This window comes from Anomaloglossus baeobatrachus, chromosome 8, assembly GCF_048569485.1.
Source record: "Anomaloglossus baeobatrachus isolate aAnoBae1 chromosome 8, aAnoBae1.hap1, whole genome shotgun sequence".
NCBI lineage: Eukaryota > Metazoa > Chordata > Amphibia > Anura > Aromobatidae > Anomaloglossus > Anomaloglossus baeobatrachus.
Genome location: NC_134360.1, coordinates 73,608,281 through 73,624,258, shown reverse-complemented (window position 1 = coordinate 73,624,258; position 15,978 = coordinate 73,608,281). Strand labels below are relative to the sequence as shown.

Genomic DNA, 15,978 nt, shown 5'->3' with positions numbered 1-15,978 from the left:
ACCTATTAAGGTGAAGACTCTAGAAAGGATCCACTAGAATACATTTTTCTAGAGCTGCCAACAGCTGAAGAGCCACAAGTTGTATCTTGTGGGAAGAATACAGGCAAAAAAAAAAAAAAAAATTTGCTGCGCACAAGAAGCTCCTGCACTGCCCAACAATAAGGAACCATGGAGTAAAAGGTTGTGTCACTTCAAGATCTCCTGAAAGCTCCTTCAATAGGACTCAATAAGATAAGTACAAAATCACTTCATCTTTTACGATTAGGAGGTTTCCATCTGTAGTGGTTAAAGGGAGTCTGTCAACCCTAAAAAAGTGTTATAAGTGGCCTAACCCTTATAACAACCATACAAACTCAGCACCAGTTACTGCTAAAGTGCCTGGGAAAATAATTTTTCATTCAAATGCAAATGAGGAGGTTTTGGTGCACCCTTTGCATGGCTGAAAATTCGGTGCACCCCTGGCGTGGCTGAAAGTTTGGTGCACCCTTGGCCTGGCTGACAATTTGGTGCACCCTTGAACTGGCTGAAAGTTTGGTGCACCCTTGGCCTGGCTGAAAGTTTGGTGCACCCTTGGCCTGGCTGAAAGTTTGGTGCACCCTTGGCCTGGCTGAAAGTTTGGTGCACCCTTGGCCTGGCTGAAAGTTTGGTGCACCCTTGGCCTGGCTGAAAGTTTCGTGCACCCTTGGTCTGGCTGAACGTTTGGTGAACCCTTGGCCTGGCTGAAAGTTTGGTGCACACTAGCTCCTCCTTATTTGCATTTTGGGGCCTTTTCCCCGCTTCTAATTGAGTATGCTTGCTTACCGCAGTGAGCACTGGTGCACTGGAAATGAGGAGGCATAACAGTGCACCAAACTCTTAACCATGTCAAGGGTGCAGCAAAGCCTTTTTATTTGCATATGAATTAAAGAGGTTGGCCACCACTTCAACACTGATGGCCTACACTTAGGATAGGTCACCAATGTCTGACTGGCCGGGGTCCGACACCTGGCACCCCCACCAACCAGCGATTTTTGGTGCCGGTGGCAGTAGGGGGCTGGAAATGCTCAGCTTTGGAGCTGCTCAGTTTTCTCATAGAGGCTGTGGCTGGGTACTGCACATTCACCTCCCATTCAAACCAATAGGAGACGGATTTGCAGTAATCGTCCGCAGTCGAACAGTTGATAGGGCAGCTCCGCACTCAGCAATTGTTGCCAGCACTGAGAAAAGCTGATTGCCAGGGGTGCTGGGTGTCGGATCCCGGCCATTCAGACACTGCTGAGACCTATCCTAAGTTGTATTTTAATAAAATAGTGCACAGTGATAATAACAAAAGCAATAAAAATACACAACAATAGCAAAGTGCAGATCATCGTAATGAAATACATGTGAAATAAAAAACTACATCAACTGTGGTAGGTTTTTAAAATCTAAAATTTCACACGACACCCATGTCACTAACAGAGGAGGCCAGAAAGTGGAAGACACGAACATAATTTACAAAATATTTACAGTAAAATGTGTCCTACCTTAAAATGGGAAAACGTATACTGGCGATATTTACACCAATGTGTATAAGTAGAAAGAGTGTGGAAAAATCCCAGCAGATTCCGTGAGGTGTGTGCCCTGAAAAAGATTAGAAAAAAAGTTTTGGGGTACAATTAAAATGAAATTTATGGGGGCATGCCTAACCAGTGTAACTTTATGAGGTTATAACTCTGAAACACTTCATTGGATCCCGGGATATCGATATATTTAGGAAAATATTTTTTCATTTACTTGTGAAAAAGAATCGAAAATTTATCAAAAAAGTTCACAATTTTCAAACTTTGAATTTTCACGCCCTTAAACCAGAGAATTAGGTCACACAAAATAGCTAACAAATAACATTTCCCACTTGTCTACTTTACATTAGCGCAATTTTTGAAGCACCATTTTTGTGGGGTTAGGAAGTTGGAAAGGTTCAAAGTTCATCAGCAATTTATCATTTTTCCAACAAAATTTACAAAACCATTTTTTTTCGGGACCACATCACATTTGAAGTCACTTTGTGAAGCCTAGGTGACAAAAAAAATACCCAAAAGTGACACCATTCTAAAAACTGCACCCCTCACACTGCTCAAAACCACATCCAAGAAGATTATTAACCCTTTAGGTGCTTCACAGGAACTACAGCAATGTGGAAGGAAAAAAAAACCCCAAAAAGTTTTACTATTTTTTCCATAAAAATGTTACTTTAACTCCAAACCTTTCATTTTCACAAGGGTAACAGGAAAAAAAATGCACCATACAATTTGTTGTGCACTTTCTTCTAAGTACATCTATACCCTATGTATGGTGGAACCCTACTGTTTGGGCGCACGGCAGGGTTCTGAAGGGAAGGAGCGCCATTTGACTTTTTGAAAGCAAAATTGTCTGGAATAGAAGGGGGACGCCATGTTGCATTTTGAGAGCCCCTGAGGTGAATAAACAGTGAAGCTCCTGCATAAGTGACCCCATTTTGGAAACTAGATCCCTCAAAGAATTTATGTAGGAGGTTTGGTGAGCACCTTGCACCACCAAGTGCTCCAGAGAATTTTAGAACGTTGAGTCCTGAAAATGAAAAAATTATTTTTTTTAACCACAAAAATGTTGCTTTAACCCGAAATCTTTCATTTTCACAAGGATAACAGAAGATAATGGACCATACAATTTGTTGTGCAATTTCTCCTGAGTACAAAGATACTCCATATGTGATCGAATGTGGTCACATTTTATCTGAATCAAGTTTTTCAGAGATTTACATGTAATCACTGTGTAAGCGCTCCGTGTAGAGTGCAGGATAAATTGGAGCTGAGCCGTACTGCAATCTTCGGGAGGCAGAATGGACAAATCAACTGTAGTTGAAGAATTGGTTATATTTATTTACCTTTTACGCAATTCACCTTGCGTTATAAGTGATAGGACAAATTTATTCCTCAGGTCAGTACGATTATGGAGATACCAGATTTATATACTGTAGGTTTATAATGTATCGCTACCATCACGTTAAAAAAAAACACGCATTTTTAGAAAATAAAAGGTTTTATGCATCAGTGAATTTTGAAGGATATAGTTTTTTTTTATTTTTCTGCTGACAGTCATGTAAGGGCTTGTTTTTTTTTTGCAATGAGTTGGAGTATTTATTGGTACCATATTGGACCACATAGTATTTTTTTATCGCTTTCTGTTACGCTTTTTGTGAGACAGAAAAAAAAAACAGCTATTCCGGATTTTTTGTTTATCATCGTTCTCCTTGCAGTAAAAAGGGATAAGACAGCATTACTCTTCGGGTGAGTATGATTACAGAGATGCCATATTATAATATATATATATATAATATATATATATATATATATATATATATATATATATATATATATATATATATATATATATATATATATATATATATATATATATATATATATATATATATATATATATATATATATATAAAAATATGCACACAGTGCTTACAAGTAGTATTCAACCCCCTGCAGATGTAGCAGGTTTGATAAGATGCAAATAAGTTAGAGCCTGCAAACTTCAAACAAGAGCAGGATTTATTAACAGATGCATAAATCTTACAAACCAACAAGTTATGTTGCTCAGTTAAATTTTAATACATTTTCAACATAAAAGTGTGGGTCAATTATTATTCAACCCCTAGGTTTAATATTTTGTGGAATAACCCTTGTTTGCAATTACAGCTAATAATTGTCTTTTATAAGACCTGATCAGGCCGGCACAGGTCTCTGGAGTTATCTTGGCCCACTCCTCCATGCAGATCTTCTCCAAGTTATCTAGGTTCTTTGGGTGTCTCATGTGGACTTTAATCTTGAGCTCCTTCCACAAGTTTTCAATTGGGTTAAGGTCAGGAGACTGACTAGGCTACTGCAACACCTTGATTTTTTCCCTCTTGAACCAGGCCTTGGTTTTCTTGGCTGTGTGCTTTGGGTCGTTGTCTTGTTGGAAGATGAAATGACGACCCATCTTAAGATCCTTGATGGAGGAGCGGAGGTTCTTGGCCAAAATCTCCAGGTAGGCCATGCTATCCATCTTCCCATGGATGCGGACCAGATGGCCAGGCCCCTTGGCTGAAAAACAGCCCCACAGCATGATGCTGCCGCCACCATGCTTGACTGTAGGGATGGTATTCTTGGGGTCGTATGCAGTGCCATCCAGTTTCCAAACATCCCGTGTGTAGTTGGCACCAAAGATCTCGATCTTGGTCTCATCAGACCAGAGAACCTTGAACCAGTCTGTCTCAGAGTCCTCCAAGTGATCATGAGCAAACTGTAGACGAGCCTTGACAAGGCGCTTTGAAAGTAAAGGTACCTTACGGGCTCGTCTGGAACGGAGACCATTGCGGTGGAGTACGTTACTTATGGTATTGACTGAAACCAATGTCCCTACTGCCATGAGATCTTCCCGGAGCTCCTTCCTTGTTGTCCTTGGGATAGCCTTGACTCTTCGGACAAGCCTGGCCTCGGCACGGGTGGAAACTTTCAAAGGCTGTCCAGGCCGTGGAAGGCTAAAAGTAGTTCCATAAGCCTTCCACTTCCGGATGATGCTCCCAACAGTGGAGACAGGTAGGCCCAACTGCTTGGAAAGGGTTTTGTACCCCTTGCCAGCCTTGTGACCCTCCACGATCTTGTCTCTGATGGCCTTGGAATGCTCCTTTGTCTTTCCCATGTTGACCATGTATGAGTGCTGTTCACAAGTTTGGGGAGGGTCTTAATTAGTCATAAAAGGCTGGAAAAAGAGATAATTAATCCAAACATGTGAAGCTCATTGTTCTTTGTGCCTAAAATACTTCTTAATACTTTAGGGGAACCAAACAGAATTCTTGTGGTTTGAGGGGTTGAATAATAAATGACCCTCTGAATAAACTTTTCACAATTTAAAAAATAAAAATAAAAAAAGAAATAACATTCTTTTTTGCTGCAGTGCATTTCACACTTCCAGGCTGATCTACAGTCCAAATGTCACAATGCCAAGTTAATTCCGAATGTGTAAACCTGCTAAATCTGCAGGGGGTTGAATACTACTTGTAGGCACTGTATATATATATATTTTATATTATATATATATATATATATATATATATATATATATATATATATATAGTTTTTTTAACGTTTTGCAGCTTTTACACCATTAGAACAAACCATTTTATAGAAAAAAATAATAGTTTTTGGATTGCTATTTTCCGAGAGTCACCATGTATCACCTCGGCTCACTATCGCGATCATATTGAGGGGGCACCAATTAGAGGGGAGAGGGAGCGCAATCCCCTAAATGCAGTGATCAATATTGATTGCGGCATTTAGGGGGTTAAACAGCCAGGAACGGCGTTGGGCCCGTCCCTGCTGTGAGAGACGGAGTTCAATTCTTGGAAACAGAGGTCCCGGCGGCGATCACAGGTGCTTAGACCCTGTGCCCCCGCAATCACCAGGACATACCGGTATGTCCAAAGTCCCTGATAAGTAGGACATACCAATGTGTCCAAGGTTGTGAAAGGGTTAAAGGGAATCTGTCACTAGGTTTTTGCTGTATAATCTGAGAGCAGCATAATACAGGGCAAGAAAGCTTGATTCCGGTGATGTATCACTTACTGGGCTGCTTGGTGCAGTTTTGATAGAATCCCTGTTTTGGCTGAGGTGGATGGAGCAGAGATACAGTCATGGCTGAAAGTGTTGGCATCATTGAAATTGTTCCAGAAAATTAAGTATTTCTACCAGAAAATGATTGCAATTACACAAATTTTGTCATACACATTTACTTCCTTTGTGTGTACTGGAACAACACCCCCCTCTTCCCCGCCCCTAAAAAAACAAACAAACCCCCCCCAAAAAAAGGAAAAAAGTTGATTGGACAGAATTTCATACAAAACTCCAAAAATGGGCTCGACACAATTGTTGTGCCCTTCAGCTTAATATTTGGTTGCATGCCCTTTATCCTTTGGAATAAATAGGGTAACTGCAATCAATCGCTTCCTATAACCATCCACAAGCTTCTTACTCCGCTCACCTGGAATTTTGGACTCTTCTTTTGAAAACTGCTCCAGGTCTCTCATATTTGAAGGCGCCTTCTCCCAGCAGCAATTTTAAGATTTCTCCACATATGTTCAATAGGATTTAGATCTAGACTCAATGCTGCCACTTCAGAACTCTCTATCGCTTTGTTTCCATCCATTGTCTGGGGGCTTTTTGAAGTAATTTTTCAGTCATAGTTCTACTGGAAAACCCATGACCTAGGGGGACGCAAACCCAGCTTTCTACACTGGGTAGTACACTGCCACCCAAAATCCTTTGGTAATTTTCAAATTTCATAATGTCTGCACACAGTCAAAGCACCCAGTGCCAGAGGCAGCAAAAAAATCCCAAAAAATCTTTTCACCTCCACCATATTTAACTGTAGGTACTGTGCTCATTTCTATAGGCTTCATTCAGTTTTCAGTAAAAACAGTAAAATGATGTGCTGTACGAAAAAGCTCCATTTTGCTCTCATCTCTCCATAAGAAGGATTTTGGTAGACTTACGTGTATTTTATCAAACTGCAGTCTATCTTATTATGTCTCTGTGTCAGCAGCGGGGTCCTCCTGGGTCTCTTCCATAGCACTTCATTTCATTCAAATGTGGACGGATAGTCTGCGTTGGATCTGATTTACTCTGAGCCTGCAGGACAACATGAATTTCTTTGGAACTTGATTGGGGCGGCTTATCCACCATCCAGGGAGATTGCCGTCCACATCCAGGGAGATTAGCTGTAGTACCATGAGTTGTAAACTTCTTGATTATGTTGTGCACCATGGACAAAAGAACATCAAGATTTCCGGAAATGGACTTGTAACTTTGAGATTGTTGAGATCTTTCAACAATTTAGTTTCTCAAGTTATCAGACAGTTCTCCATGCTTAGTATGAGACACACAATGCAAAGATTGAGTCTACTTCTCCCCTTTTTATCTGTTTCAGCTGTGATTTTCACATTGCCCACACCTGTTACTTGCCACAGGTGAGTTTGAACGAACAGCAGATGCTTGAAATAAAGTTGTTTACTCACAATTTTGGAAAGGTGCCAACAATTTTGTCTGGATCATGTTTGGGGCTTTATGTGAAATGATGTCCAATTTGCCTTTTTACTCAGATTTTTTTTTTTAGTTGATCCAATGCACAAAGGAAATAAGCGTGTGTAACAAAACATGTGTAATTGTAATAATTTTCTGTGAGAAATACTTCTAGAACAATTTCAAGGGTACCAACACTTTTGGCTATGACTAAGATTTTGAGCTCTGTTTATATTCTTTTCAAAACCCTTGACTCCTGTGCACACTGAATTATCAGCAAACTGCTAATCAGTGGTGGAGACAGGGTTAGGCTCCCTGCACACATCCGGGCAAAAAAAAATGAACTTTTTGCATGGTCCGTTGTGGAGTTCTGTGGGCGATCCATGTGTCAGTGTGTGTCATCAGCGTGTGTCATCAATGTGCTATCCGCATGACATCTTGATAGCACATGGACAGAATGAACTTGTATACTTACCTGTCTCTTGCGCTACTGTCAAGCTTGCTTCCGGGTCCGCAGTCAGTGCAGTGAATATTCATGAGGCATAATGAAGGGGACCTGAAAGCAACAGCAGAGCCGGAGATAGGCAAGTATAAAAATCCACTTAATTTCAATGAGGGGTCCTCCGGTACATATCACACTGATGTCACATGGATCACATCAGTGTGCGGTCCGTGTGACATCCATATCGCAGGACAAAAAATGGACACGTTGCTTTGTGGAGCACATGGACACACGTGTGCTCCACACGGTCCATATCAAAACATGGACGTGTGAACAAACCCATTGAATTTAATGGGTCTACATGTGTACGTGTTTACTCTTGGCACTAAAGTGATGTCATATGTAATAAAACGTGCACATGTTTTGCACTGATGCAAGGAAAACAAGGGGTTTAGGCCCTGTGTGCACACTGTTTTTTGCAGCGGATTTGCTGCGGTTTTTCCTACAGAAAATGGTCATAACCTTCCTGCAGTCCTTCCCCAGCAAAATCTACGAGAAAATCAAAATGCTGTGTGCACACTGCGTTTTTTCCCCCCCTATAGGTTTTGCTGCATAATTTCTGCAGCAGAAAAAGTAGCTTGTCACTTTTCCGCAGGTACTTGCGGTTTTGCCATTGAATAATGGTTAAAAAACGCAGGGACAATACCGCAGGAAAACCTGTAGCAAATCTGCACCAAAAAGCGGTAAAAACGCATGCAAATTTTGGGGGCGATTTTGCCGCAGGTGCAGAATTCTGCTGATTATACTTAAGGAAAATCATTTTCCCAGTGCGCACAGGGCCTTAAAGGTTTTTTCCCAACTTTCCATTTTAATTCAAACAGATTTCAATGTTAAATATTATCAAAACGACTTTACTCTTCTTTTCCCTGAGAATCCAGGGGTCCTTCCAGTCTTTGTTTACAAGAAGCCGGCATGTGACCACTGCAGCCAAACGGCGTCCCCAGCACTTACATTCCATATGGCTGGCAGCACACGGTAGCGGTCATATGCTGGCAGCTGAAACAAAGAGTGAGAGACCCGCTAGAGCATCAGGGAGGATCATTGGGGAGAGGGCGGTGAATGTAGTTAATTTAGATATTTTATGCCATACGTTTTACATATTTTTTTTTGTTTTTTTAACAAGAACATTGGATATCTTGATGATGACCTAAAACACCTCTGAAAAGGGTGAAAAATGAAAAGACATGAAGTACAGCACTATAATCACCCTGTGTAAACTATGTCCAAGTTATTGGATGCCATTATTTCGTAAAAACGAAATCTTTGCATAGTGTGCTGAAGGCAGACGTCACTCAACTGAAATGGAGCAGAGAGAAGCTGTCTGGAGGCAGCGATGGACTAGTCAGGGCTAATGTTATAGTCACTACCGACTCTTCAAAGGGATTTCTCTAAATTGCAAGAGCATTTCAGAGCAAGACATACCTGGCTGTAATCCTGCAATCAGGCTCTGATTCATGCTTTATGTGGCATGAAGTGAGCAACATGTGGCCCATAAGGGGCTATATAATATATTTACATTTCATTTTTTTTTAATTGGGACTGTCTTGGTCCCCATCTTATAGTAATGTCGCCATCCACTAATAACAACCCACATCTTGTAGATGTTCCCCAACCTGGTCACCATCCTGTAGCAATTTGTTTATCTTGGTCCTCATCTTGTAGCAATGTCCCCATAAATGTCCCCATTTTGTAGTAATGACTCCCATCTTGGTCTCCATCCAGATCCCCATTTTTTAGCAATGTTCCCCATTGTGTAGTAATTACCCCCATCTTGCAATAGTGCCCCCTGCTGTAGTAATGACCCCTATCTTTTAGCAATGTTCCCCATCTTGATCCTCATCTTGTAGCAATGTTCCCCATCCTGCTCCCCATCTTCTAGTAATGGCCCTCATCCTAATCTCCATCTTGCAATAGTAGTTCCCCTAAGCTGTAGTAATGACCCCCATCCTGTAGCAATTGTAGCAATAACCCATTCCTGGTCCCCAACTTCTTGTAGTGCCCCCATGAGCTAGTAATTACCACCATCATGTAGCAATGTTCCCCATCTTGTACCAATGGTCCCCATCTTCTAGTAATGACCCCATCCTTATTCTGATCTTGCAGTAATGTACCTTATCCTGGCCTCAACTTGTAGTAGTGTGCCCGTGCTGTAGTAATGACCCCCATGTTGCAGCAATGGTTACCATCCTAGTCCCCATCTTTCAGTAATGTCTCCCATCCTGGTCCCCATTTTGCAGTAATGATCCCCACCTGGCTGCCATCATGTAATAATGACTCCCATCCTGGTCCCCATTTTGTACTAATGACCCCCATTCTGGTCCCCATTATCCAATTCCCACACACATACAAAAAAAAAAAAAAAAAAAAAAAGAAAAAAGATTCTTCTCACGTGTCCTCGCTCTCTTGGTGAACAGCATCGTCTTTGATTCTACAATTGGGACAGCACATGGCAATGAAGTCTTACGCCACTTGTGCCAACACACAGATGTCAGCTCCTTGCCTCTGATTGGCTGGTATTGGTATTTCGGTGCAGAGAGCTGGTCTCTGCTCTGCAATACATTTCAAATGGATGTGGTTCCAAGAGCACCCATTCAGCTGACATGAAGCACTGGGTCCGGCGGCCTCCTGGACTGACCCTCGATCATCATGGGAGCTCCAGTGTCTGTGGCCTTCGTGTTTGAGACCATTGCCTCAGACTAGCAACATTGCTTTGGCTCATGGCCTGGCTAATTTCCCCACAAGTATTACCTTTAGTGGATACTCAATTTAAAAACCTACACAGTGGAACCAGGTATTTGTTCTGGCATCTTTCTCTATTGCATTATAAGCAATAACTGTCTGATTGCCGTGGGTCCCCCATTTATTGTCTAATCAATACCACTATATTGGGGAATACATTCATAATATACTTTATAGCGGTGTTCTCAAGTTCTTAAATTGCTAGTTATACAGGATGAAAATAAGCAAGTTTGCAATGGACTTGCTTTTTCTACCTGCTGTCAACGCAATGAGAGATTTTATATTTGAAAGTGCAGAACTCGTTTTCATGGAGCCCAGCTTGTAGTGCCTAAGTGCGCAGTAGTTAACGGAAAGAAGTTAACTCCTAACATACCAGCCGCCTCTCTCTAGGCAATTGATTTCTATACAGCAGGTTCTGCTGACCTCCCTCCCCGTCCCCCTTTTGCAACATTAGCAGTCCACAGTTTTCAGAGAAGGTCTAATCATGGCTCTCTGGGCTCTCATTGTCCGTTTGCGTATTTAAAAGCCTTGTTGTCTCTGTGTACACGTAGTGATAGCAGTATAGACTTGGAACAAAGCAGAAGTGTAGCTAGAGGTTATGGAGTTGTTCACTTTGCAATGGGTTCACAGCTCCCATTTGCAAAGTATGGTGGTCCCACAGCTCCCATATACACAGTATGGTGATCCCACAACTCCCATATGCACAATATGGTGATCCCACAGCTCCCATATACACAGTATGGTGATCCCACAACTCCCATATGCACAGTATGGTGATCCCACAGCTCCCATATACACAGTATGGTGATCCCACAACTCCCATATGCACAGTATGGCAGTCCCCAGCTCCAATATGCACAGTATGATAGGCCCACAGCTCCCATATGCACAGTATGGCAGTCCCACAGCTCCCATATGCACAGTATGATGGCTCACAGCTCCATGCACAGTATGGCAGTCCCACAGCTCCAATATGCACAGAATGATGGGCTCACAGCTCCCATATGCACAGTATGGCAGTCCCACAGCTCCAATATTCACAGTATGGCAGTCCCACAGCACCCATATGCACAGTATGATGGGCCCACAGCTCCCATATGCATAGTATGATGGCTCACACAGCTCCCATATGCATAGTATAATGGCTCACACAGCTCCCATATGCATAGTATAATGGCTCACACAGCTCCCATACGCACAGTATGGCAGTCCCACAGCTTCCCTGTACACAGTATGATGGGTCCACAGCTCCCCTGTACAGAGTATAAGGGGCCCACAGCTTCTCTATATACAGTATGATGGGCCCACAGCTCCCCTATATACAGTATGATGGGCCAACAGCTCCCCAATATACAGTATGATGGGCCCACAGCTCCCCAATATACAGTATGATGGGCCCACAGCTCCCCTATATACAGTATGATGGGCCCACAGGTCCCCTATACACAGTATGATGGGCCCACAGCTCCCCTATATACAGTATGATGGGCCCACAGCTCCCCAATATACAGTATGATGGGCCCACAGCTCCCCTATATACAGTATGATGGGCCCACAGCTCCCCAATATACAGTATGATGGGCCCACAGCTCCCCTATACACAGTATGATGGGCCCACAGCTCCCCTATATACAGTATGATGGGTCCACAGGTCCCCTATACACAGAATGATAGGCCCAGAGCTCCCCCATACCAAGTAAAATAATGTGCCCACGGCTCTCCTACACACAGTATGATATCCCCACTGCACCCCCTTACACAATGTAATGAACCCATCAATAGTCCCCAAACTGTATAATGCCCCCCCCCCCATTAGCTCCTACACTGTATAATGGCCCCCATAGTAGTCCCCACACCGTATGATGGCCCCCACGGTAGGCCACAAAACTTGGCTCACACATCAGCTCCCATGGTATGTAATACACTCCCCTCACTTTATGGAGGCACCCACAGTAGTCCCTACAATTTATGGGGCACTCCACAGTAGCTCACACACTGTATGAGGTTCCCCTACAGTAGCCCCTCACTATATGTGGGACATCCACAGTAGAGTCCTACTCTGTATGAGGGTCCCCTGTACTTTATGATGCCCCAATAGACACACCACATATTTTAATTAAAATTGAAAATACACAAACTATCGTATACTCACCTAAAACAATATGCAACTGGGTAAGGAATTGGCTAAACTGGGTAAGGAATTGGCTAAAAGATAGGAAACAAAGAGTAGTCATAAATGCTACATTCTCTAAATGGGCTATAGTCAGCAGTGGGGGCCGCAGGGATCTGTGCTTGGACCGATTCTTTTTACTCTCTATATTAATGACCTTGTGGATGGGATTGATAGTACAGTGTCAGTCTTTGCCGATGACACCAAACTATGTAGGATATTAAAAACTGACCTGGATAGTACAATATTACAAAAAGATCTGGATAAGATGTCAGAATGGGCAGATACTTGGCAAATGAGATTTAATGTTGATAAATGTAAAGTAATGCACCTAGGACGGAGTAATCCTATAGCTGCGTATACATTAAATGGAAGTAAACTCGGGACTATAGAACAGGAGAAGGACTTGGGTATTCTCATTACAAATAAGCTGAGCAGCAGCACTCAATGTCAGGCAGCAGCTGCTAAAGCAAACAAGATTCTAGGGTGTATAAAAAGAGAGATTAGATCCCGTGATCCCAACGTATTGTTACCCATCTATAAATCACTTGTAAGGCCACATCTGGAATATGGGATCCAGTTTTGGGCTCCACATTTTAAAAAGGACATTCAGAAGTTAGAGTCAGTTCAAAGGCGGGCAACTAGACTACTACAAGGAATGGAAGGCCTCCCATATGATGGCAGATTGAAAAAGTTAGATATGTTTAGCTTAGAAAAAAGACGTCTCAGAGGAGATCTCATTTATATGTATAAATACATGTGTGGTCAATATAAAGGACTGGCACATAACTTATTTCTTCCGAAAACAATACTGAGGACCAGGGGGCACTCACTGCGAGTGGAAGAAAAGCGATTCCGACACCAAAATAGGAAAGGGTTCTTTACAGTTAGAGCGGTCAGACTGTGGAATGCCCTACCACAAGAGGTAGTAATGGCAGATACTATAACAGCTTTTAAAAAAGGGCTGGATGATTTCCTCAGTACACAAAAACATTGTTGGTTATAAATGACTTAGTGAAAAGAAGATCCTGACGAGTTCACCTGCAAAGCGTCAGTGCATGCACCGGACATTAGAGTCCTGGTGCAATGATGTCACCGCGCCGGGACAAGAGGTACTTCTGTCCCTGCAACACCTGCGGTTCTGTGGACCACATGAATAAAGCGTCCTGTGGTCTACAGAACTGAGAGCAGTAATGGAGGGAGATCATGTCTCTCTGCTCTACTGCACAACTCAAGTATATCAGCGTGTGTGGTGTGCCGATACAGTTAAGGGTAGCGGAAGCTTCGAGTGGGCCCCTCTGAGTGCAGGGCCCGGAGCAACCGACTCCCTGCCACACCGGTAGCTTTGCTACTGGAACAAACCATTAGTAAATTAATGTGTTATACTAATTTTATAGATTTACTCTTCACCATATTGGTCACTTGAATAAAGCCCCTCCTGCTAGAAGCCCGGAAGCGAGGAGACTGCGCTGCTCTCAGCTGCTCCAGAGACAACTGAACAAAACCCCTTTGTGAAATCAAGAGTATACAAATAAATGCATATATCTAAACCTTACCGGGAGATCAGCTTCAGTAACTCCAAATTCTCTTTGCAGTCCATATGGATATGGAGATCAATAACCTCACATCTTTTAGGCTCCTAAAGATACAACAATTTCAGCAGTTTAATAGAGTGAAGTTATAAATTCCTGACATTATTATAGCAAAACAGCAACCATGATTCCTGCTAATATTTCTTACACAAAAGGCACTGCTAAATACCAAGAATAATCCTTTCAGAACTTTTCCCACCTGTAAAGCGGGCTTTACACGCTGCGACATCGCTAATGCGGAGTCGTTGGGGTCACGGAATTGGTGACGCACATCCGGCCGCATTAGTGATGCCGTTGCGTGTGACACCGATAAGCGATTTTGCATCGTTGCAAAAACGTGCAAAATCGCTAATCGGCGACATGGGGGTCCATTCTTAAAAATCGTTACTGCAGCAGTAACGAAGTTGTTACTCGTTCCTGCGGCAGCACACATCGCTCCGTGTGACACCGCAGGAACGAGGAACCTCTCCTTACCTGCCTCCCGGCTGCTATGCGGAAGGAAGGAGGTGGGCGGGATGTTACGTCCCGCTCATCTCCGCCCCTCCGCTGCTATTGGGCGGCGGTTCAGTGACGCTTCAGTGACGTCGCTGTGACGCCGCACGGACCGCCCCCTTAGAAAGGAGGCGGTTCGCCGGTCACAGCGACGTCGCCGGACAGGTAAGTATGTGTGACGGGTCTGGGCGATGTTGTGCGGCACAAGCAGCGATTTGCCCGTGTCGCGCAGCAGATGGGGGCGGGTACCCACACTAGCGATATCGGGACTGATATCGCAGTGTGTAAAGTAGCCTTAAGGCTATGTGCACACATTCAGTATATACAGCAGGAAAATCTGCTGCAAATACTGAGGATTTAAGTATAAAGTGTTGGTGTGCACTCAGTAGGTAACAAATGTCCTGTGAGGTGCTAGTGTGGGGGCTGTAGCCCCAATACATATACTATAGAAAACACTGCACTCTCAATGGAAAAAATGAAAGCAATAAACCGGATTTTTTTTTTTGCAAAATCTGTGATATTTTGTTTAAAGGCGACAGAAAATTTGTAAGATGTTTCGGCCCACACGGCCTTTGTCATGTACAGTCGCTCCACATAAGGATTATGTCGGAAAGAAGGAAAAATTGAAGCAACATGGAGGAAAGGCCACCAAGGAGAACAACGAAAGTGATCCCTGAGGTCTTAGATAAGTTAGTATTATAATCAGGTCTCTGGGGAGATATCCTGATTGGCAAGGTGCAATGAAAGGATGAATCCTCTCAGGTGTACCTTTCGTGCATTTCCAAAGTACGTGTAAGGCTATGTGCGCACAGTGCGTTTTTTCGCAGCGTTTTTGCGCGTTTTTCGGGTGCGTTTTTGGCCTCAAAACTGCATGACTTTGTTTCCCCAGCAAAGTCTAAGAGTTTTCAATTTTGCTGTCCGCACACAACTGTTTTTTTAAGCTGCGTTTTTGAGCTTAAAAAAAAAAAAAAAAAATAAAAATGGACATGTCAATTCTTTCCTGCGTTTTTCTGCGTTTTCCCCCCATGCAATGCATTGGAAAACCGCAGAGATCAAAAACGCAGCAAAACGCAGCCAAAAACGCACCAAATCGCTGTAAAAACGCATGCGTTTTTTGCCGCGGGTGCGTTTTTGTGCGTTTTTAGCGGCCAAAAACGCATAAAAAGGCAGCGTCAAAAAAACGCAGTGTGTGAACTTAGCCTAAAGGCTACTTTACACACTGCGATATCGGCCCCGATATCGCTAGTGTGGGTACCCGCCCCCATCTGTTGCGCGACACGGACAAATCGCTGCCCGTGTCGCACAACAGCCGTCACACATACTTACCTGTCCGGCGACGTCGCTGTGACGGGCGAACCGCCTCCTTTCTAAGGGGGCGGTCCGTGCGGCATCACAGCGACGTCACTGAAGCGTCAC

The 15,978-nt window shown here is 43.2% G+C and overlaps 1 protein-coding gene across 2 annotated transcripts in view; it reads right to left on the bottom strand.

The window, feature by feature from the left end:
* The window catches only part of LOC142249854 (centromere protein P-like), a 389,082-nt gene that overhangs the window by 350,580 nt on the left and 22,524 nt on the right, over window positions 1-15,978 (bottom strand). For both annotated transcript variants that reach the window (XM_075321790.1, XM_075321789.1), the window contains exons 5-6: window positions 14,035-14,117; window positions 1,506-1,602 (exon numbers count right to left, since the gene is read on the bottom strand). In XM_075321790.1, the coding sequence (XP_075177905.1) occupies window positions 1,506-1,602; window positions 14,035-14,117 (180 nt within the window). The remainder of the gene's footprint in view (window positions 1-1,505; window positions 1,603-14,034; window positions 14,118-15,978) is intronic.